Source organism: Phocoena sinus, chromosome 20, assembly GCF_008692025.1.
Source record: "Phocoena sinus isolate mPhoSin1 chromosome 20, mPhoSin1.pri, whole genome shotgun sequence".
NCBI lineage: Eukaryota > Metazoa > Chordata > Mammalia > Artiodactyla > Phocoenidae > Phocoena > Phocoena sinus.
The window spans coordinates 9,877,545-9,901,832 of record NC_045782.1 but is presented as its reverse complement, the minus strand read 5'-3'; the positions used below and the strand labels follow the sequence as shown (position 1 = coordinate 9,901,832).

The 24,288-nt window shown below is 42.8% G+C and overlaps 1 protein-coding gene across 3 annotated transcripts in view; it reads right to left on the bottom strand.

Moving 5' to 3' along the window:
• The window catches only part of RABEP1 (rabaptin, RAB GTPase binding effector protein 1), a 102,854-nt gene extending 100,417 nt beyond the window's left edge, over nucleotides 1-2,437 (bottom strand). For 2 of the 3 annotated variants that reach the window (XM_032615242.1, XM_032615245.1), the window contains exon 1: nucleotides 2,183-2,437. In XM_032615242.1, coding sequence (XP_032471133.1) covers nucleotides 2,183-2,216 — 34 coding nt within the window. In that variant the 5' untranslated portion in view covers nucleotides 2,217-2,437. The remainder of the gene's footprint in view (nucleotides 1-2,182) is intronic. The other variant, XM_032615243.1, reaches the window with a different exon arrangement.
• Nucleotides 2,438-24,288: the final 21,851 nt, after the last annotated feature.

Below are 24,288 nucleotides of genomic sequence, written 5' to 3'. Positions count from 1 at the left end.
AGCACAGGCTCCGGAGGCGCAGGCTCAGCGACCATGGCTCACGGGCCCAGCCGCTATGCGGCATGTGGGATCTTCCCGGACCGGGGCACAAACCCGTGTCCCCTGCATCGGCAGGCGGACCCGTGTCCCCTGCATCGGCAGGCGGACTCTCAACCACTGCGCCACCAGGGAAGCCCCTGTTTTTGTTTTTTTTTAATATCAGCAGGGCTAGGAAATTCAAGCATGCTTAAAGCTGAAGTGTTAAGAAGTGATCTATGTTAAGTTCAGCCAAAGAGAAAAATTAAATCCCCAAGATGAACTTCTAAGAAGACACTGATACAAAGCGTTCAAATACACCGAATTCTCTCTCCTTCTGTAAACAGTAGCTGTGGCTGCTCATTTACTACATTAACTGAAAATAAATACTGCAATCTATGCAAACTAAATCTCATCCCACGGTCACAGGATTTGAAAAACAGGGAATAAACCTGTACTAAGAATACAAGATTTCCTAAAGCTAATTTTTCCTAGCCTCTTTCAAGTGCTTAGTCACTTCTGCCTATTTACAAGGAAGACCATTTCACGTCTAGAAAGAGGCAGGGAATTTTGATTCCAGACTGTCATGTCACCTGAGCCGTCCTAGACGTTTGTTTCCATGCAACTCAAGAGAAGGCAGCTGCCAGCTAAGCATACCTACCACTCCAGATCAGAACCAGAAGCCACTGGGGCTCTCTCTATTCTGCCTCTGTCTGCAAAAACAAAGAGGTGTTTGTGGAAACGGGAAGTAGTTTTCTTCCCTGACACCAAATGCAAAAGGTGAGGATTAAAATGTAGCCTGAAAACATCCCTGTTTCCTGTAACAGTCCACCAGAAATGCCTCCCTTCTGTTCTACTGAAACAGAAACAGCAACCAGATTCTTACACAACTCCAGATGTGGGTACCAGACATGTCTCCTTAGGCAACTAACAAAACCTAAAACTAGAGGCAAAAAGGCTTTGGAACACACTTCCAAGAAAGCAGCTAGCATTAAAATCTGATAACATTGTTTCAGGTTCCTCAAAGGCAACAAAAGAGAGTAAGGTCTTCATGAAAGATTATTTTAAGAGACAATCCTAGGCAAAGGCAGGTTTTTAAGCACCTACCATGGGCCCAGCACCAAATCCCGACATTCCACTCACACAAGATTCTAAGCACACACGCTGATTACAGAAATACACCTGAAAGAACTCTCTTGCCCAGATACAGCAGTACCTTGCCAAGGACCAGGCACAGTCTTTCCAAACATAACTCCAGGTAGTAAAACCTGGAACCACGTGGTCAATCTCCGAAGCAGAGCTTAAGCCAATTTCCCAGAAGGTCATGAAGGACTGACAACCACCTGGGACTAATTAGGATGGGGCTCTTTTTCCTTCCTTGGATATAAGTGCTATAAAAGACACGCTTCCTTGACTTCACCATTCTCCTCATTATTTCCAAAAAACGCCTTAATAATACTAACCGGTTTACATAATACATGTTGCCTCCTTTCTAAGTAAAATATAAAGGCTCGAATTAACCTCTTTTCATGAGAATACTCAAGTTCAAAAAGGCTAAGAAACCTGCATAGTGCTTGTTAGTGAAGGCTCCAGGTCCTGCAGACGCCCAGGCCCCAGCACTTACCATTAAGCCACAATGCCTCTCAAGGAACGCTACTAAATCCAGCAACTGATCCCAACCAGTTTCACGCCACAAAACTGAGCTCAAAGCGTTCAGTGGCATGGATGGGGGGCGGGGCGTGGGGAGGGCACATCACCACTACCTAAGCAATTTTTTTTTTTCTTTAACGAATATAGCACATGTTCCTGATTTCCATCCTCCCCACGGGCAGAACCCACGTGCCGGCCCCACCGCTACCCACAGCAGCTCCCTCTCCACGCTCCCCAGCTTCTGCCTGGTCCCCAGCAGCCCCCTCACGCCCCTCCCTCCACCCCCACCCTAGCCAGGGCTAAAGCCGGCACCTCCCGCCCCCTCCCCAGCGACGGCCGCCCAGGCCCCCGCACCGCCCTCGCGCGCAGCCGGCGCCGTAACCTGCGCGCTCCCGCCTCCGCCCGGCAGGGTCACCCCCGGGGCCTGCGCGCGCCCTTCCCGCCGCCCGGAGGTCTCCCCGCGACGCCGGCGCCGGGCAGGCCGCGCCCGCCGCGCCTGCCATGGTGGGCGACTCACCGTCAGGCTGAGGAGCCGGGCCCGGCTGCGCCATGGCCGGGCGGCCGGCCTCCGGGAGCGGGGATGGGCGGGGAAGCGGCGTCCCGGGCTCCCACAGGCTCAGCTGGCGGAGGAGGCGTCGACCGAGCCGCCGCCGCCGCCGCCCAGGGAGGAACCGCTAAGGCTGGAGCCGCCGGCGCCGCCACAGCCGCGGGCAGAGACGGACCCGAGCGCCGACCTCCGCCTCCTCATCCTGACAGCGGGAAATAAGCAGCGCGCAGGCGCGGGGGGATGGGGCGGCACGTGACGTCCCCCTGAGGGAAGGGGCGGGGCTTCGCGAAGGGTTGGGGAGCGCGGCGCGAGTGCAGGCTGAAGGAGGAGCGGGGCGGGCTGTGGGAGCGCGGCGGGTAGGGTGGGGTGGAGGAGGGGGAGGCTGAATAGGGAAGGAGGGGGAGAGGGAAGAGAAGGAGAGTGGCGGCGGGGAAGGCCCGGCCTTGTGCAGGGGCCGCTCCGGGCCCTCCACCCCAGCACAGAGGCAAAGAAAGAATACTAATGAAAAGAAGGGCGAGAGAGTAGGCTAGTAGTGGCTGGCAAATCCAGCCACTGTCTGTTGTAGCTGTGTGACCTTGGGCGAGTCACTTAACCTCTTTGAACCTCACAGCCTTCGTCTGCAATAATGGCTATTAAAAGTTTAAATGAAGTGAAGTGTGCGGAACTATGTCTGACGTCCTTTCCATTAAGCACCTATATAGGATGTGACTTTTAAGTTCCAGGTACCGTGATAGGTGCTGGGGATACTGCCAGACACAGTTCCTGCACCCGTGAGGGGAGAGGGGAGATAGGCAGACAATACCGCCCTTACACCTGTGCATAGGCACCATATATTAGAGGCGCACCTCTACCCCAGCTCTGTCCACATTCCTTCCACAGGTTCTAGGGGACATGCCCACATGGTGTCTGTGTCTCTCCTTCAGGACCAAGTTCTGGGAACTTGTGACCCCAGAATTCCCTCCCCAAATGGCTGGGCTCTACCCAGGTCCATCTTCTCTAAGGCAGAGTCTGTGGATCCCTAGAAGTGGCTAAGGGGCAGCTGTGTTTGGGGCAGGGGGCACGTCACTTGGACATTTGAGCTTCTGTGTACACAGATCCCTAGTGCAGGAGAGAGAGACGGAAAAAGATGGCAGGTGGGCCAGGGCCAGCGCTCCCACCAGCACCTCATTCAAATGCATAAACCTGAGGAGTCCAGGAATTCTAAATTTGAACCTGGTCTTCCATGTCATTAAAGATGCATATTTGTCAAGATAGAATAGAATATATTAAGATTAACAGTTGGAGTGATCTATAATTTTAAATAATTTAGGTAGACGTGTTGCATCTGTTTGTACTTTTGCCCCAAACCCTGCTAACATTAGGGAAGGACCTATATACAAACTTGAGTTTTTTAAGCAGTTAATATATTCGAATGGCCGGTATGCCTTTTATAGAGCAAGCAGGGTGGCTTCCCCAATCCCCCATTAAATGACTTTCCTGGATAAGCAGATCCATGCTGAACATGGAGACCTTTGTCCAGGATAGGACAGCCCAGTGCACCCTCTCTCTGGTGATGACCAACACAAGGCAGGAACCATAAAGATAGCAGATGCGGATGCCCTCCACAAAAGGGGCTCCTCCTAGTGAGCAAGAGGCATGTTTATTGCCATTGATAATCTGGGACTTGAAGCCAGGCCCTCAAGATCAAGGTCACTCAGAAAGGATCAGGTTGCTGATCTAAACACATAGAGCTCCCCATGCAAAGGAGGTGGTTGAAAAAGCAATTTGGAATTCACATAGGAGCCCGCAGGGGTTATGTACATTTTCATATTTTTAGGTAAACTCTAAGACCCAGGAATTCCACCCCCTAGGCATATGTTTTAAAGAAAATTAGTGTGTGCTCAAAGCCTTTATTAAGTGTAAAAGATATGATTCTTATATTTTGAAAGAAATTGGGAGATAAGATTTAAAGACATGTAATGATTGCTTATCAATTACATTGTACATGTGCCATAGGAGACACAAGAATATCTAAGGTGGCATAGTTTATAATACAATAAATAAATAACCCAAGTGTTCATCAACAGGATAGATAAATAAATTTTAAAATATTCATACAATGGAATATGCTACAGCAATAATAATGAACAAACTACAGCTACATATTCAATGGAGTTGAACCTCACAAACATAACTTTGAGAAAAAGAATTAAATTATAAAATAATACATACAGCATGATTCCATTTATATAAAGTTCCAAAACAGGCAAAACTAAACCTCATGCACACATACTTGGTAAACTATAAAGATGGAAAGAGAACCACCATCACAGAAGCCATGACAGTGATTCCTGAACCAGGGAGGGAAGTGCATGGGATAAAGGATAGTACCTAAAAGCCTATCTTCTATGGTGCTGACAATATCATATTTCTTAACCTGGGTCCATTTAAACTAATTGTAAACCTGGGAAGCTGATGTCGTTTAGGTGAGAAAGATTTGGGAATATTTGCCACTTACAAACTTAAAATGAGCAAATTCGATGCAACTGCTGAAAAGCACTCATTCCGGGCTTCATTAATAGAGCTACAGAGACTCTTGGTAGAATTCACCATTGGAAAAAAAGAAAAAAAAAGAGTCACAGTGTGTAAATTACAGGAGGTGATGCCTGTCCTGCACTTTGCCCTGATTAGGTCACATCAGCAGTGCTAGCTGTGTTTGTTCTGGGCACCATTATACGCTGCCGGCTGGTGTGGGCAGAGTCCCAGGGAATGAAGAATCTGAAAATTATTCTCTGATGGAAATATCAGGCAAAAGTACTCTGGGGGTAAAAAAAAATTAAAAATGACTTGGGCTGTGAAGACTGTCCTCAAATCCTGGAGGTCAGTGGGTACTAAAGAAGAACTTTTTCTCAGAGTTGACCAGAGAGAAGGGGCTACCTTTCAGGAAATGAGATCCCTGTCACTGCAAGTGTACAATTAAAGCTGGCTAACAAAAAAAAAAAAAAAAAAAAGCTGGCTAACAATTGGTCAGAGGTGGTATAGAAGGATTCCTGCTACATCTGGGGAACTAGACTAGATCATCTTTACAGTCATTTCCAGCCTCACGATTCTATAATACTAATGACCATAATAAGTTTGCTGCATTTTAAAGTTTACTAGGTACTTTCTCATTTATTATTTCATTTTACTCCTCACAAGAACCCAGAAGGTGGACAGTAGGCACAGAGTAGATAAACCAAATTTTCCTGGATAAATTCCATGTCAAAATTCTATCCTGTGGTTTCTAGCTAGTGCAGGCATAGCTATCAGACCAGGTGTCCCAACTTGGCAATCAGCTGATAGTACACAGGAGTGTTGGGGTTCTCTCTCTCGAGGACCCAGATCCTCAAGGGCAGAAAGGGACCAAAGAGTAGGGTTATGGCACCATACTTCTCTGACTTTCAATAATAGGTAACTTCAGTGCAGGTGGTGGGGGAAGGACAAGACTCAAGGGGCCTCTACCCCAGGGGCCCTGTCTCCCCACAGGCACATGGAGACTTGGAAAGTCCCAACCTGGATGCTGGCTTCCTCACTAAGAGTTCCCCAGGAAGAGTCCACCAGGGACAGACACCATTATATCCTCAGCCACAATCCCCCAGCCTGGTCCCTCTCTCACTGATTATCCCCTTTTGGTACTAGCTTGTAATACTGCAAGAACAGGATCCTCATCAATAGATAGAGACATACAGGAATAGTCATACTATATCTACAGCATGTCAGTGTCAGGCAGTAGCTTTGAACCCAAAGTGGTGATTAGATGTAAAATGAAATTTTAGCTGACATAGAAAGCAGACAATGAGGGAATTCCCTGGCAGTCCAAAGGTTAGGACTCCACACTCTCACTGCCGAGGGCCCAGGTTCAATCCCTAGTCGGGGAATTAAGATCCCACAGCCACACAGCATGGCAAAAAAAAAAAAAAAAAAAAAAAAAAAGCCGAGCTCCCCTTCTAGGATCTGGAGTGGGAAGACGGTGATCAGTGATCATCGCTGCAACTGGTCTTTCCCCCAATCCCTCTCCCAACTGAGAAACATATGGGAGAGTGCCACAAACAGAAGGATGACTTCTCTCTCATACTCTCATGAGATGCAGGTTGATGTCCAGGGAAGAGGTCCAGGCATAGAATCAGAAGACCTGGAATTCTGGCACAGATTAGCTGTTGACCCAGAACACTTTTTTTTTTTTTTTGATGTGGACCATTTTTAAAGTCTTTTTTGAATTTGTTACAATATTGCTTCTGTTTTATATTTTGGCCATGAGGCATGTGGGATCTTAGCTCCCCAACTAGGGATCGAACCCACACCCCCTGCACTGGAAGGTGAAGTCTTATCCACTGGACCACCAGGGAACACATTATTTAACCTCTTCGAGCCCTTGTTCACTTATCTCTAAAATGGGGATAGTAGACCAGCCTTATGGCACATCAGCAGGGCTAAAGAGATAAAGCACCTAACCCCTAACATATATATATGGTAGTTGCTCTGTAAATGTCTACTTCCTATTCTCCTTCTCTCCTTTCCTTCCTTTTTTTCCTAGATCAGTAGTTTCCATCCTGGGGAAGACAGGTCCCTGGAACTTAGAATTCAGTCCCTGAAGGTATTCCTAGAGATCTGGGGCAGAAATTTCCAATATTTTCAAAGCCTAACAGAACTGTCCCATTCATACTAGATAATGTCCCAAGACTAAAATGTGAAGTTTCTTTGCTTTGCACAGAAATTATATCACATTGCTTATCTCATGCTGACTAGCAGTTCTTATTCCAGTTCTATATTAACTGGTGATTAATAATGTAGAGGGATTGGGACTTCCCTAGGGTCCAGTGGTTAAGAATCCACCTTCCGATGCAGGGGACGCGGGTTCGATCCCTGGTCAGGGAACTAAGATCCCACGGACTGCAGGGCAACTTGAGCCCTCGCACTCTGGAGCCTGAGCGCCACAACTAGAGAGAAGCCCGCACGCTGCAACAAAAGATTTTGCATGCCACAACAAAAATCCCGTGTGCCGCAATTAAGACCTGACGCAGCCAAATAAATACCAAAAAAAAAAAAATTAATAATACAGAGGGATCCATTTATTTAATGTATGTATTTTGCTAGATAGACAAGTATGTTTAGATCTGGTAGTTACTCCCTTCTCTCAGAATTCATCTGTGATAACATTGACCGCACAGTGGCATAATTGCCTGGAAATAAAAATGGCTAACATTTACTAGTGTATACCATGTGCCAGGCACTGGACAAAGTGCTTTACTTTGGATCAACTCGTTTAATCCTCTAAACTGGCAGGAACAGTTGTCAAGTCATTTTATAGATGGTGGGACCAAACAGGTTACATAATGCGTCTAAAGTCATAGAGCAGTAAGTGATAGAGCTGGAAATCAGACCCAGATTGTCTGGTCCAGTGCCCAGGTGGGTAACTCCCGAGCTCTGTTGCCAACTAGCTATGTGTCTCTTCCTCCCATTGGGGGAAGATGTCAACTCCCAGAAAATAGGGACAGTCATTTATTTCATGTATATCTAGAGCCTAACAAAAGAAGTGCTCAATAAATACCTATTGGATGAATGAGTGAATTGATGGATGAACAAATGAATAACAATAGGAATATATGGAGCAAATAATGAAGAATCCTTGATGGTGAGATGGTCTAGTCTGCAGATTAAACCTGTGTGATTCAATTCTATTTGATCACCATTCATCTTCTTCTCACTTCTCATTGGCTTACAGACCATATTTTAACCAGCAATAATAATAATAATACCCACCACTTAACTGAGCACCTACTATGTGCTAGAGATTCTACCTGTGTTCTCTCCTCGATCCTCATAACACCCCTTTGCAATAGGTTCCATTTATTATCCTAGAACTCAGAGAGGTTAAATGACGTGTCCATGTCACACAGTAACTGGAAGAACTAGAATTCAAATCCAAGTCTGTCTCACTCCAAAGTGTATGCCTTTTTGCTGTCAGTGCTGGCTAACCGTGTCTATCAGATATCAGCAAATACCCCTACATTTCTATGTTATTATCAACTGAATGCATTTTTAGAATTTTCAATGATATCTCCAAAAGTTATGCTTCTTTTTATTTCTCGTTTATTTTTTTCAGATTACTGGATTAAAATTCTAGTTATAATTTTTCAAAGATGCAGATAAAGCAAAGGTAATCCCTCAACCTCTCCTCCTCCCAACACTCACGCAATCCCACACCCCTCTCCAGGGCAAACTACTGTTACCAGCTTTGTATGAATCCTTTCGGACATTTTTTTATGCATCTATGAACATGCAGAAACATGTACCTCTGTTTTATCTTCCTCACATAGATATGATCATATTGTACATTTATTCTGAACTTGCCTTTTTCCTCAACAGTATAGTCAATACCTATGGCTTTACTTCATTCTTTTTAACTCCCACATAGTTTTCCATTTTGGTAAATGGTTAGGTTAAAGTTTTTCATTGCTTACAAGCAATGCTGCAAGGAGCATGCATACCTATCTAGGCACTTATATGAGTGATTTTTCAGGAGACTTACCTACCTCCTTAGAATTACTAGATCAAAAGTCATGAACACTTTTTCATTTAATAGATATTGACAAATTACTCTCAAAAAGTATCACACCAATGATATACCAACAGTGTATGAACACATTTGTTTCTGTACATCTGTGCCAACACTGGTTTTTATCAATCTTCTTTATATCTGCTAATCTGATGGACAAAAGATTATAGTATATTAATGTCATTTTATTTTTTATTTTTTTAAATAAATTTATTTATTTTGGCAGCATTGGGTCTTTGTTGTTGCATGCGGGCTTTCCCTGGTTGCAGTGGCTTTTCTTGTTGCAGAGCACAGGCTCTAGGCACGCAGGCTTCAGTAGTTGTGGCACACGGGCTCAGTAGTTGTGGCTCACGGGCTTAGTTGCTCCATGGCATGTGGGATCTTCCCGGACCAGGGCTTGAACCCATGTCTCCTGCATTGGCAGTCAGATTCTTAACCACTGCACCACCAGGGAAGCCCCTGGCAGGTGGATTCTTAACCATTGCACCACCAGGGAAGTCCCTAATGTCATTTTAATAAGCATTTCCCTGAATATCAGTGAGGTTAGGAATCTTTTCATATTTTTACTAGCTGTTTGTATTTCATCTACAATAAATTTTATATATCTTTTGCCCATTTGTCATTGGCTGTTTGTCTTTTATTATTGATTTGCACGTGCTCTTAAGTGTTCTGGATAGTAATTTTTTGTATGTTTTATATGGTGTATTTTCTTCCAGTTTGTTATTTATTTGTCTTTTAATTTTAATAACACTAATCGTGTTATTTACTTACAGAAGTTTTACATTTTAATGGTCAACCTATATATCTTTTCAGAGCTTCTGGATTTTTTATCTTGTCCAAGAAGGCCTTTCTCACCTCCAAATTCATAAATGTATTCTCAATAGTTTTCCAATATTTCTCTAATATTTTTATAGTTTTGGTTTTTCTTTTTTTTCTAGTCTTTATTGAATTTGTTACAATATTGTTTCTGTTTTATGTTTTGGTTTTTTGGCTGCAAGGCGCATGGGATCTTAGCTCCCCAACCAGGGATCGAACCCGCACCTCCTGCATTGGAAGGCGAAGTCTTAAGCACTGGACCACCAGGGAAGTCCCTAGTTTCGGTTTTTCATGTTTAGTTTTTTAATCTACTAGGAATAACTTTTTATATCATAAGAGGTAGGGGATCTGACTTAATTTTTTCAGATAAATAGGCAACTGTACCCAAATCATTATTTCCCTACCTTTATTGTTGATAAATTTCTATAAATATATTAACCAGACTTATCATTGTTGCAAGAGGGTAAAAAAACTTCAAATAGGTTTTATAAAAGACAGGGAATTTGATTGCTTATATAACTGAAATGTCCAGAGCAGCAACTGGTTTTGGAAGAAGTTTCAAATAAAACTAACTAGAGCAATAGAGGATGAGGCTACTTTGGAGGAGACCTGAGTGGGAAGATGGAGGCAGCCATAGGAAGATGAGGAGAGGAAGAATATTCTTGCAAAAAGAGGAGAAAAGTATAAGTCTTAAGAGTGTAACAAACTTGTAACATTCAGGAGACAAAAGAAAGCCATGATGAGTGGAGCAAGGTGAATGAAGGCCAGAGTGGTGGGAAACACCTGGAGAGGTAGGCAAGGGTCAAATCCTGTAAGACACTGAAGCCACAACAAGGATTGAATTCTATTCTATTTTATTCCTTCTACTGTGGGAATCCACTGGAGAGTTTTAAAGAGAAGAGCTACAGGATTTGATTTACACTCTTAAAAGAGCTCTTCCTGGGTACTTCCCTGGTGGTCCAGTGGGTAAGACTCTGCGCTCCCAGTGCAGGGGGCCCGGGTTTAATATCTGGTCAGGGAACTAGATCCCACATGCCACAACTAAGAGTCTGCATGCCACAACTAAGAAGTCCACCTGCTGCAACTAAGAAGTCCACATGCCGGGCTTCCCTGGTGGCGCAGTGGTTGAGAGTCTGCCTGCCGATGCAGGGGACACGGGTTCGTGCCCCGGTCTGGGAAGATCCCACATGCCGCGTAGCGGCTGGGCCCGTGAGCCATGGCTGCTGTGCCTGCGCGTTCGGAGCCTGTGCTCCGCAACGGGAGAGGCCACAACAGTGAGAAGCCCGCATACCGGAAAAAAAAAAAAAAAAAGAAGTCCACATGCCAAAACTAAAAGATCCCGCGTGCCACAACAAAGATCCCGCATACCACAACTAAGACCCGGCACAGCCAAAATTAATTAATTAATTAATTAATTAAAATGGAAAAGTTAAAAAAAAAAAAAGAGATCATCCTGCTCACAATTTGGGAAAATGGATTATGGGGGAGGGGAGAGATAAAGATGGAAGTGGGGAGGACTGCTAGGAAGTGCTGCCATAGTCAGAGAGATAAATGATGGTGGCTTGGTCGGGGTTATATCAGAGAAGATACAGAAAAATGGTCAGATGTTGGGTATTGAGATATATTTATTTATTGAAGTGAGGATTTACTGAGGGGGAAAATATAGAGTTCTGTTTTTCCCATGGTACATGTGAGATGCCTATTGGTTATCTGAGTGGAAGTGTGAAGTAGACAGTTGGAAAAAAAAAAGTAAATAGTTGGATATGCAAATTTGGAGCTCAGGCATGAGCATATGGTTTAGGAGTCACCAGTTTACATGATATTTATAGTCAATAGCTAGAATATATAAAGAGCTCTGTAAAAATCTAGAAAAACAAGCCCAAATGGGCAAAGGACGTGGCAGTTCATTAAAAAAGACATAGAGGGCTTCCCTGGTGGCGCAGTGGTTGGGAGTCTGCCTGCCGATGCAGGGGACGCGGGTTCGTGCCCCGGTCCGGTAAGATCCCACATGCCGCGGAGCGGCTGGGCACGTAAGCCATGGCCGCTGAGCCTGCGCGTCCGGAGCCTGTGCTCCACGACGGGAGAGGCCACGGCAGAGAGACGCCCGCGTACCGCAAAAACAAACAAACAAATAAAAAAGACATAGAAAGTTCTTTAAACATATCAAAAGATGTTCAACTTCACTCAAAGTAGAATTCAAAATGAAACTATAGAGATACTGTTTATCACTCATTGATTGACAAAAATTCAAGAGGTTGACTGACAACCTACCCTTTTAGTGAGGCTGTGAGGAAAATAGGCACTGTCTTACACTGCTGTTGGAAGAACAAAACGGAACAAATGCTATGGAAGGAAAATTTGGCAATATTTAACAAAACTGTATATTCATAGGCATTTACCTCGACTCAGTAATCCCTTTTAAAGGAATTTACCCCGGGGATACATCTGCAAAAAATAAAACAACAAATGCACAAGGTTATTAATTGTGGCATTATTTTTAATATCAAAACATTAAAAACAACCCAAATGCCACCTACATAAGAAACTTGTTGAATTAAAGATAGTACAGCTACACAATTGAGTACTACATAGCCATAAAAGAGAATGAAGAGTTCTAAGTACTAGTATGAAGAGAATGCCAAGATATAGTGTTAAGTGAAAAAAAAAGCAGAGTTCAAAAGTATAGTATGGTATATTTTGTTAAGAAAAAAGTGGGGAAATAAGCCTATATTGTCTATATTTCCTAATTTTTATTACAGTGTTATTGAGAAATCATATAATGTAAAATTCACCCTTTTAAAGTACACGTTTCCTGGTTTTTAGTATATTCATGAAGATATGCAATCATCACCACAACCAACTTTAGAACATTTTCATTAACACCAAAAGAAACCCTTTGCTCATTACAATCACTCCCTATCCCCCTTTTCCCGCAGCTCCTGGCAAACATTTATCTATTTTCCATGAATATGGATTTATAGGCATTTCATATAAATGGAATTGTACAGCATGTTATCTTTTGGTTCTGGCTTTGTTCACTAAGCATAACATTTCCAAGATTCATCCGTCTTGTAACATGTATCCATATTTGGTTTCCTTTTGTGGCCAAATAATATTCCACTGTATGCATACACCACATTTTGTTTATCCATTTATCAGTTGAGGGACATGTGGGTGATTTCCATACAACACTGCTGTAATATACATGTACAAATTGTGTGGACACATGTTTTCATTTCACTTGTGTAACTGAATTGCTGGCTCATATGGCCACTCTATCTCTAGAATTTTGAGGAACTGTCAAGCTGTCTTCCAAAGTGGCCACACCATTTTATAGTTCTACCAGCACTGTATGAGGGTTCCAAATTCCCTACATCTTTGCCAACACTTGTTGATTGTCTACATTTTTTATTTTAGCTATCCTAGTGAGTGTGAAGTGGTACCACATAGAGGTTTGGAATTGCATTCCCCTGACAGCTAATAACGTTGAATATCTTTTCATGTGCTTATTGCTATTCTTTATTTCTTTGTGTGGATTTGAGTCTTTCATTTCAGCCTGAAAGGCTCCCTTTAGTATTGTTTTTAGGGCAAGTCCGCTAGCAATGAATTCTATTGGTTTTTGTTTATATGGGAAGGTCTTAATTTCTCCTTCATTTTGAAGGATAATTTTGCTGGATATGGAAATGCTTGTTGACAATCTTTTTCCTTCAGCACTTTGAATATGTCATCCCACTGCCTTCTGGTCTCCATGGTTTCTGATGAGAAGTCAGCTGTTAATGTTATTATTTTCTTTTATGTGATGAGTCACTTTCCTCTGGCTGCTTTCAAGATATGCTCGTTGGTTTTTGTTTTCAACAGTTTGATGCAGCTAGGTATGCATCACTTATCACTTGAGCATATCATACTTGGAATTAGTTGAGTTTCCTGAACGTGCAAATGAATGTTTTTCATCAGATTCGGGAATTTTTCTGCTATTATTTCTTTATTCTTTTTCTCTCTCCTCTCCTTCTGGGACTCCCATTATTCATAAGTTAGTATGCTCGACCATGTGTGTCCCACAGGTCTCTTAGGCTCTGTTCATTTTTCTTCATTCTTTTGTCTTTCTGTTTCTCAGACTGGATGATATCAAATGACCTGTTTTCAAGTTTGCTGATTCTTTCTTCCGGCTCAAATCTTCTGTTTAGCACCCTCTAGTGAATTTTTCATTTCAGTTATTATACTTTTCAACTCCTGAATTTCTACTTGGTCCCCTTTTATAATTTCCATTTCTTTACTGATATTCTCTATTTGGTGCAGCATTGTTCTCATACTTTAATTGAGTTTTTTAGATATGGTTTCCTTTAGTTCTTTGAACACATTTATAATAGCTGATTTAAAATCTTTATCTAGGGCTTCCCTGGTGGCACAGTGGTTGAGAGTCCGCCTGCCGATGCAGGGGACACGGGTTCGTGCCCCGGTCTGGGAAGATCCCACGTGCCGCGTAGCGGCTGGGCCCGTGAGCCATGGCCACTGTGCCTGCGCGTCGGAGCCTGTGCTCCGCAACGGGAGAGGCCGCAACAGTGAGAGGCCCGCGTACCACAAAAAAATAAATTAAAAATAAAATAAAATAAAATCTTTATCTAGTAAGTCCAATGTCTGGACTTTCACAGGGACAGGTCTTATTGACTGCTTTTTTTTCCTGTGTATGGGCCATTCTTTTATGTCCAGAAATGAATGATGCCTCATTATGAATCATAATTTTTTTCTTGAAAACTGAACATATTAAATAATATAATGTGGCAACTCTGGAAATCAGATTCCCAACTCCCCAGAATTTATTGTTGTTCCAGTTTGTCATTAATGCTGTTGCTATTTGTTGTTTAACGACTCTCCTGGAATAATTCTGTAAAGTCTGTATTTCTGGTCTATGCAGCCACTGAAGTCTCTACTCAATTAGTTTAACAATCAGCTAATAATTGGACAGAGATTCCCAGCCTTTGCCAAGGGGCTCTGTATGTGCGTTTGGTCATGACATCAATGCTTCAGCAGGTAGTTTACAACTCTGCCTTATCCTTCACTTCCTGCTTGTGCAGAGCCTCAAGATTGGCCAGAAGTGATAGGTTGCGGCCTCTCAGGTCTTTCTTGGACATGTGCACAGCCCTGCACATGCAGGTTTCCTTCTAGAGTTCCAAGAATAAGTCAGATATTATCAAAGCCCTCTATGGACATCTCATTCCCCAGCTTTTCCTTTCAAGTTCTTTGGTCAGCCCCTTGTTAGCCCCAACTGGTATTACCACCTCTGGCAGCTGTGATGTTAAACAATTACTGCTGATTTTTTTTTTTCGACAGATCCCCTGGTGATAGGGCTGTTTGCATGGAGTGAGCTCTGAGTCAGTTCAAATAAAAACAAGCCCTAAGAGTGGAGATTCTTAGAGAGCTACCAGACAGATCAGATAGTGATAGTTCTCTAACTTGGGGATTTTGCAGGGAGATTCAAACCTACTCTGTCCCCTCCAGGAGCTTCTAGGCTGCTTGTTTTCATAGCTACTAGTTTCATGTCTACTGCAAAGCTAAGGAGAAGGGGAGGAGAATAGGGTAAGTTAAAATTCCAGAAAGCTTTCTGTTCTTACCTAGTTTTAGCTGTTTTTCTTGAATAAAACCTTCTCAAATTTTAGCAAGCCTTTGGTTAATTTCCAGAGCTCTGAAAAAGTTGATTTTCACCTTTTTGCCCGTGTTTTTGTTGCTCTAATGGAGGACCAGATTTTCAGAGACCTTTATTACGCCTTTCTGGAAATACTTCTATCTGTATTAATTTTTTCACAAAAGGAAGGGATAAACCACAGGCTAATAAAAATCATTATTGGGGAGTAATCCGCAAACAATTTTGGATATATTATAGGGTAGAACAAATGCACAAGTATGTATTGCTTTCATTGAGAACTAGGATTCTCACTGTGCGAGAAGGAAGTTACAAATATAGAAGGACAGAGATCTAGTGGTATTTGTTGAATTTGAATTGGTGGTGTTAGGATTTTTTCAAATGCATATGTTTTTCAAGAGTTCATGATTTTTGCTCTGTCAACTGAAAGGGCTTAGAAGCAATGATACTCTAGTAGCAATGAACATATCTCACACCCAGTTCTTGGTTCTGAACACTATGCCCCATTAAAAAAATTTTTTTAAAAAGGAATATTTGGAGAAACAGATGATTCCAGGGCAGGGGCTGGGAAAGTAGAAGGTGAGCCTGGGACGTATTTTGTGCCAGAAAGCAAAGAAGACTAAGAAGGCTAAGAAAAAGGGTGGGGGAGGAAAGAAATAAGTGAGAGAGACGAAGAGGTTCAAACTTCCGGTTGCAAAGTAAATGAGTCATGGGTATGAGATGTACAGTGTGGAGAATGTGGCCAATAACTATGAAAAGTCAAAATTAAAATAATAAAGCATCTTTTTTTAAAAAAAGAAGACTAAAGAAAGCTCAAAGACTAAGGGAAATGTCAAAAGGACATAGGAGACAGCTTAAAGTGACTCCCATTGGCCAAATTAGTGGCAATTTGCGCACCGAAATGCGTTAACGATGATAATTGTTTATAATATGTTAATTAAATTTTCCATTAGTCCATAGCAATAGTAAAATGAAGAAAAATAGAAATGAAAAGCTCTTCTTTACAGAAGGATCCCAGCTAAAAATCATAGAAGGAATGATAGAATAAAAGAAAACAACCATTCTGAAATCCCCCATGTAATAGTTGGTTCCGGCAAGGATTATCAATGGATGCTAAATTATTGGGTAAAATATTTGGAGGCAATAGAATATTTACAAGATCTCCAAGTATCACCCCAAACTACAAACTATCCCTTTGTAGTTTTTATTAACTGCAAAGCGGGAAAGGTAGCTTTTCAGTTGAGAGATTCAGCAGTCTCCCCTCTAACCAAAGGATCAGACTTAGGGACCACCAAGAGGGACAATTTGACAAGAAGTGCCTCCTGATGAGATTTACTAAAAAGCCACAACATCATCTGTGTAGGTTTCTCACCAAAAAAGTGTCAAACCTGAACCTAACCATAAGTAAACAATCAGATAAATCTGGACCAGGGTTTCTCAACCTTGGCACTACTGACAATTTAGGATGCTAATTCTTTCTTGTGGGAATTGCTCTGTGCATTGTAGGATGTTTAGAAGCATCCCTGTCCCCTACCCACTACATTCCAGTAGCACCTTGCTATAGATTGAATGTTCGTGCCCCCCACCACAAAGTTCATACGTTGATATCCTAATCCCCAAAGTGATAGCATTAGGAGGTGGGACCTTTGGGAGGTGATTAGGTTGTGAAGGTAGAGGCTTCATGAATGGAATTAGTATCCTTATAAAAGAGGTCCAACCCGGGTGCAATCCCTGGTCAGGGAACTAAAATCCCACAAGCCACATGGATTTAAAAAAAAAAAAAAAGAAGAAGAAGAAGCCCAAGAAATCTCCCTTCCTCCTTTCACCATGTGAGATTATAGCAAAAAAAAAAGTCTATGAACCAGGAAGTGGGCCTTCACCAGACACGAACCTGCTGGCACCTCGATCTTGGAATTCCCAGCCTCTAGAACTGTGATAAATAAATTTCTGTTGTTTATAAACCACCCAGTCTATGCTATTTTGTTATAGCAGCTCAAAAGGATTAAGATACACCTCCCAAGTTGTGACAGTCAGAAACGTCTCCAGACATTGCCAATTTTCCCATGGGGGTAAAAATCACCCAAGCTGAGAAACACTGATCTAGAATGCATTCTGCAAGAGAGGGCTCTTCCAAAAAGTCAACAATGGCAGGCGGGTAGGGGAGAGGCAGGGAAGGGGGTGTCTATTTTACTATAAAAGAGACTAGAGATACTGAAATGGAGCAGGGCCCTATGGTCCTATGCCCCACCATGTCCTCAGCCTGCCTTTTGTCTGTGGAAAAACTTTAGCCAAAGAATGAGTTTAACCAGAGAAGGGAGAAAATGCAGAAGCAAAGAAAAGTAGTCCAACAAGACTAAGTAATAATAGTTTAGTCATTGAGCATAGTCAAGGTTCTTTAGTTTCTACTCAAGGGCTATAGATAATATTCTTAGCCGCATCCTGTGAGCTGTCTTACAGATTCTGAAACCCCCAGCAGGTGGAAGAAGTTAACTACACGATGACCAGACTGTAGCTATGACATAAGCTCCCACAATTCCAAGAATTGGGCTCAAGGAAATGGGAACAAACCGATCATGGAACTGAAGATTAGCTGTACCTAAAACAATCAAGATGACTCTGGTCAGACCACCGATGATCAATTTCAAGATGACTGTCAGAGCTGACTGTGCTGTTTCTGCATGTAGCCCCCTCCCTCCATCTATAAAAGCTCTTGCCCCCTGATTGTTGTGGCTGGTGCGGGGCGGGGGGCGGAGGGTTGGCCTTTGGACAGGTGTCTGCCCTCCACCCTCCCACTCCCTCAGTTGCCAGCATCTGAAATAAAGCAAACTTTCCTTTCCACCAGGCTGACCTCTTTAATGGCTTTTGAGCAGCGAGCAGATGGACCCCACTTTCGGTCACAATATTAATGACCACATGTAATAGGTAAATCTTGATTGGATCTTGGACTTAAAGGAAAAACTTCTATAAAAGTTATATATCAGAGATTTGGGGGAACTTTGAATATGCACTGCATATTAGGTGATATTTATTCTTAATTTTCTTAGATGTAATGATAGTACTATAGTTACGTAGGAAAATCTTTATTCCAATCTAGGGGTATGCATGCTAAAATATTTAAGGGAGAAGTATCATGTTGATTGAAACTTGCTTCCAAATGGTTCAGCAAAAAAATAAAGTGTGTGGGGCAGGGAGAGAGGTGAGGGAGAGAGGAAGAGAGAGAGTTCACACATAAATGTTGGCAAAATGTTAGCAACTGATGGGCCTCATGGAAGAGTTCATAGTTACTATTCCTCCAACTTTTATTTATTTATTTTAAATTTATTTATTTTTGGCTGCATCCAGTCTTAGTTGCCACACAGGCTCTTCATTAGTTGTGGCACACGGGCTCAGTAGTTGTGGCGCATGGGCTTAGTTGCTCCACGGCATGTGGGATCTTCCCAGACCAGGGCTTGAACCCATGTCCCCTGCATTGGAAGGTGGATTCTTAACTACTGGACCACCAGGGAAGTCCCTTAACTTTTAATTAAGCTTGAAATTTTTCAAAATAACAAGTTGAGTGGAAATATGGTAAAATTCATGGAGAAACAAAATAGGTTCAGGAAAAAACGGAAAGGATTCCTCTCATCTCTGGTAGAGCTGCCCTGTAAGAAATATTAAGGGACTTCCATGATGGCTCAGTGGTTAAGAATCCGCCTGCCAATGCAGGGAACACGAGTTCAAGCCCTGGTCTTGGAACATCCCACACGCGGTGGAGCAACTAAGCCCGTGTGTCACAACTACTGAAGCCTGTGCACTCTAGGGCCTGTGCTCTGCAACAAGAGAAGCCACTGCAGGGCTTACCTGGTGGCGCAGTGGTTGTGACTCCGCCTGCCGATGCAGGGGACACGGATTCGTGCCCCATTCCGGGAGGATCCCACATGACACGGAGCGGCTGGGCCCGTGAGCCACGGCGGCTGAGCCTGCGTGTCCGGAGCCTGTGCTCCGCAACGGGAGAGGCCCCAACAGTGAGAGGCCCGCATACCGCGAAAAAAAAAGAGAAGCCACTGCAATGAGAAACACCCGTACCGCAACGAGGAGTAGGCCCCGTTCACTGCAACTAGAGAAAGCCTGCACGCAGCAACTAAGACCCAATGCAGGCAAAAATAAAATAAATTTTTTTTTTTTTTTTTTTGCAGTACGCGGGCCTCTCACCGTTGTGGCCTCTCCCGCTGCGGAGCACAGGCTCCAGACGTGCAGGCTCAGCGGCCATGGCTCACGGGCCCAGCCGCTCCGCGGCATGTGGGATCCTCCCGGACCGGGCCACGAACCCGTGTCCCCTGCATCGGCAGGCGGACTCTCAACCACTGCGCCACCAGGGAAGCCCAAAATAAATATTTTTTTAAAAAAGAAATATTAAATACTCATGAATGCTTCGTGGTTTATTCCAGTCATTTTTCTGTGTTTCATTTGTATAGTTTCGATTACTATGTTTTCAAGTTCAATAATCATTTCTTCTCCAGTCTAATCCATCATTAATCCTACCCAGTATGTTTTTCATTTCACACATTGCAGTTTTCATCCCTGGAAGTCCAATTTGGGTCTTTTTAAACATTTTCTGTCTTTACTTAACATGTGCAATATTTACTCTAGCTTTTTTTTAAAATTTATTTATTTATTTATGACTGTTTTAGGTCTTCATTGCTGCACGTGGGCTTTCTAGTTGCGGCGAGCGGGGACTACTCAGTGTTGCAGTGCGCAGGCCTCTCATTAAGGTGGCTTCTCTCGTTATGGAGCACAGGCTCTAGATGTGTGGGTTTCAGTAGTCGTGGCACATGGGCTCAGTAGTCGTGGCTCAAGGGCTCTAGAGCGCAGGCTCAGTAGTTGTGGTGCACGGGCTTAGTTGCTCCGTGACATGTGGGATCTCCCCAGACCAGGGCTTAAACCCGTCTCCCCTGCATTGGCAGGCGGATTCTTAACCACTGTGTCACCAGGGAAGCCCACTCTAGCTTCTTAAACTTAGGGAATATAGTTACAGTAATTGTTAACTTTCCTGGTTTACAAAATTCTATCTTCTGTGTCCCATCTGGACTGGTTTTGATTAATTGATTATTTTCTCCCTTTTATGGATCATAATATCTTCCTTTTTTGCATGCTGATAATTTTTTATTAGACTTTATTAATTTTATCTTGTTGGATGCTGTATATTTTTGAATTCCCATAAATACTCTTGAGCTTTAAAAAAAAATTAGGTAAAGAGACTGGAAAAATCACTGAGGGAGAGAATTAGATGGAGGAGAGGAGACTACGAAGGAGAGGAGTCCTGGGGAAACAAAGCAGGTTGAGAAGGAGGAGAAAAACCAGTGTGAAGTCCTGGAAGCTCAAGAAAAAAGTGTTTTAAAAAGGACAGAGTGTTCAACAGTATCCCATGCTGCTGAGAAGTTCAATAAGATGCCAACAGAAAAATCCAACAAACAAACATGGGCTTTGGCAAGAAGTAGGTCATTGGTGACCTTGATAAAATAGTGAGGACAGAGCCTGACTGAAGTAGTTTGCAGAAAACTGGATTTGAGGAAGAGTGAGAGCAAGGATAGACATTTCTGATGATGAGGTTTGTTTAAGAAAAAGGACAGAGACACGAGGCAGAAGTTGGAAGGGGACATGGGGTTGGAGCAGGTTTTTGTTTTGCTTAGCATGATTTTGAAGATAGGGCATGTGAATACACGTTTCCGTGTCAGTGGGAACGATCCAGTAGACTGTGAAAAAGGGGAGAGTTCAAGAGCAAAGGAGTTGAGTAGGTGAGAGGGGGTAGGAGCCAGAGGACAAAGGGGAAGGGTTTGGGTTGGTGGGAAGAGAAGATAGCGCTCCTCTAATGGGTCTGTTCTCTCGAGGGATCACTGAGCAGAGACACTGCTGGGCTGAGGGGGAGATGCCGCAGATTCGAGGAGAGAAATATGAGATAGTGTGTCAGAAAGCAGAAAAATGAATGTGCTAAGAAACTAAAGCAGAATAGTCTGGCAGCGTTGCAAACTCATTTGATCGAGTGGCCATACGTTGAAAGTGAGTTCAATCAATATGGGGAGGTGATGCTCTCACAACATGCACTTGTTTGGGCACAGGTGCAAAGTAAGAGGAGAGTTGAAGTTAACCAGTTATGATGGACTTTATATTTTCTAGTGGGGACTTCCCTGGTGGCGCAGTGGTTAAGAACTCACCTGCCAATGCAGGGGACACGGGTTCAAGCCCTGGTCTTGGAAGATCCTACATGCGGTGGAGCAACTAAGCCGGTGTGCCACAACTACTGAAGCCCACGCACCTAGAGCCCATTCTTCACAACAAGAGAAGCCACCACAATGAGAAGCTGGTGCACCACAACAAAGAGTAGCCCCCGCTCACCGCAACTAGAAAAAGCCCCCACACGGCGACAAAGACCCAACGCAGCCAAAAATTAATTAATTAATTAATTAATTAATTTTAAAAAACATGTGATTATATATTTTGTAATGACTGCTCAGAATCTGAACCCCTTTCCTATATCGGAATCCTATTACTATATTTGGAAGCCTTTTCCCCATCTTAACGGTCTTGGTGAATGGTATACCCTTCTCCCAGCATAGAAGCTGAAACTGCCAGATACTTAGTTTCCCAGTCTCCTTTGCAGATGGGACTGAGCACATGACCTAGGTACAGCCAATCAAATGCCCTGTCCTGAATTTCAAATTGGGAGCTAAGGAATAAACAGAGACCGTGGAGCATCATCACTGACAGTAACAGAGATGGTGGCAGCAACATCCAGCTTCTGGCATCAGCAGTGGCAACAGTACCAGTGGTAGCCTCCAGTTCCCAGTGCCATCAGCAATGTCACTGCACATTTACCCCTCTGGGATGGCAGCAGAGGTGTCCTCTCCAGACTGGTTCTACGCCAAAATTTTGGTTGTGGGTCTTAGCACATAACCTCAAACCTGGTTCTCCGGCCCTCCCAGCAACTCTTTGAGCCAATCAACGTGTATGCAACACAAATTACTTCATTTATAAAATAGTACATTAATTATCATAAAACCATTAAGTTCATTGGCGGATTAAGGGAGCAAATTCAGTTTCCTATAGCAAGCATATTTTGTGGCCTAAATGAACAAATACAATCTGGCATAATAAATATACTTTACAAGTTTTATCGTTATCCCAAGGCTTGTGGTTAAAGGTTACATTCCTGTTAGATTAAACAGAAACAAAAAAACTCTTATACTCAAATAGATGACTATCTTATGGAAAGTCTTTAGTTCCTTCTTTTTAAATACCAGTAAGCACATTGCAAAGAACTGTTATGATGACAAGGAAGCAAGCATGTACAGTTTAATCATAAATTAGATCTTTGATGACACCTGGCTGGTCCCCAACAGTGCTAACTTTTTCTTCCTTCTCTTGCTAAGATGGCAATAACCAGCACAGCACCTGCATTCTCAAATAATTTTGGCAAAAATATATTTCCTTTTCAGCCTCCCCTCAAATACCCTTGTGACCAATTATTTCTTTTGATTTTAACTAAGGCTAGATTCAAGTTTTCTGTTTTATAATTTTGACTATATGTTTCTAGCAATTGTACCTTTTGTGTCTTATTTTGGTCTCATTACATTGGCTAAAACTCTCAAATCATTATTAAGTAGTAGAGGTGAGATGATTGTGGCTATTTTTTCAATCATGCAGGCGACCAGTGTAAATCAATTCTCCAGCGTAGCTGTAACTCCAGACTTTGGGAGGGGGTAAGATGGGAATCTGATGTGTATATCTCAGTCTAATCTCTCATTTTACTTTTCGTGGCTCTTTATTTTTCCTTCTGCCTACGGTAATGCCACTTTTCCTTTTTTTCTCTATTTTTTTGGCTGCATTGGGTCTTAGTCGCAGCATGTAGGATCTTCCGTTGTGGTGCGCAGGCTTCTCTCCAGTCGTGGCCTGCAGGTTTTTTCTCTCTCTAGTTGTGGCGCACGGGTTCCAGAGCTCATGGGCTCTGTAGTTTGCGGCACGCGGGCTTAGTTGTCCCGCGGCATGTGGGATCTGAGTCCCAGACCAGGGATCGAATCCGCGTCCTCTGCATTGGAAGGGGGATTCTTTACCACTGGACCACCAGGGAAGTCTTGTTTGCTTCCCAGATCTCCTACATCCATTTTTCTGTTAATCCTCATTTTGCAAATGAGGAATGGGAGCCTCCAAGAGTTTGAGTCTGAAGACACACAGTTAATTAGTGACTGCCAAGTTTATGCTCAGATTTTTGTGACAACAAGTCCAATCCCTTTTCTGGGTATTCCACAGCTGCTGAATTCTTTGAGTTTGGTTTTTGTTCTAATTTAAGTTCCTAGAAGATAGTAATTGTATTTTTCTATGTTTATATAACGTAAATCACTTAGCCAATGAGGACAGACCTTCAATTAAATTCAATAATAAAACTAGTTAAGAAAAAGGTTTTGATTGAGTTTTGAAAAACACTGATGCTTTGTAGAATAACTTTTTCTCACTTCTACAAAAATGTTATTTTGGTAAAAGATTCAAATATCATAAAAATGAACAGCTAAGACTGTAAGAATGCTCTAAAACCATCATATCTTCCAGAGAAATGGGAATATGCTTTACACGCTGCTCAGCAAGATGCCTTTAATTTAACATATATTGGGAACTTCCCTGGTGGTCCAGTGGGTAAGACTCTGAGCTCCCAATGCAGGGGGCCCGGGTTCGATCCTTGGTTGGGGAACTAGATCCCACATGCATGCTGCAACTAAGGATCCCACATATGCTGCAGTTAAACATGCCGCAATGAAGATCCTTCCTGCTGCAGCTAAGACCCAGAGTGACCTAAATAAATAAATAAATAAATTTTTTAATTTAACATATATTGGACATTTTCTCATTTCAGTAGTTATGGGTCTAACTCATTTTTGTAACATTTTAATATATGCATAATAATTTTTTTATCCATTACCCCGTTGATGAATATTTGACTTGCTTCAATTTAAACCAATGCTGCAGTAATGAATAGTAGCTTCATAAACAGAGCTTTGGCCAGTGAATCTCAATAAACTA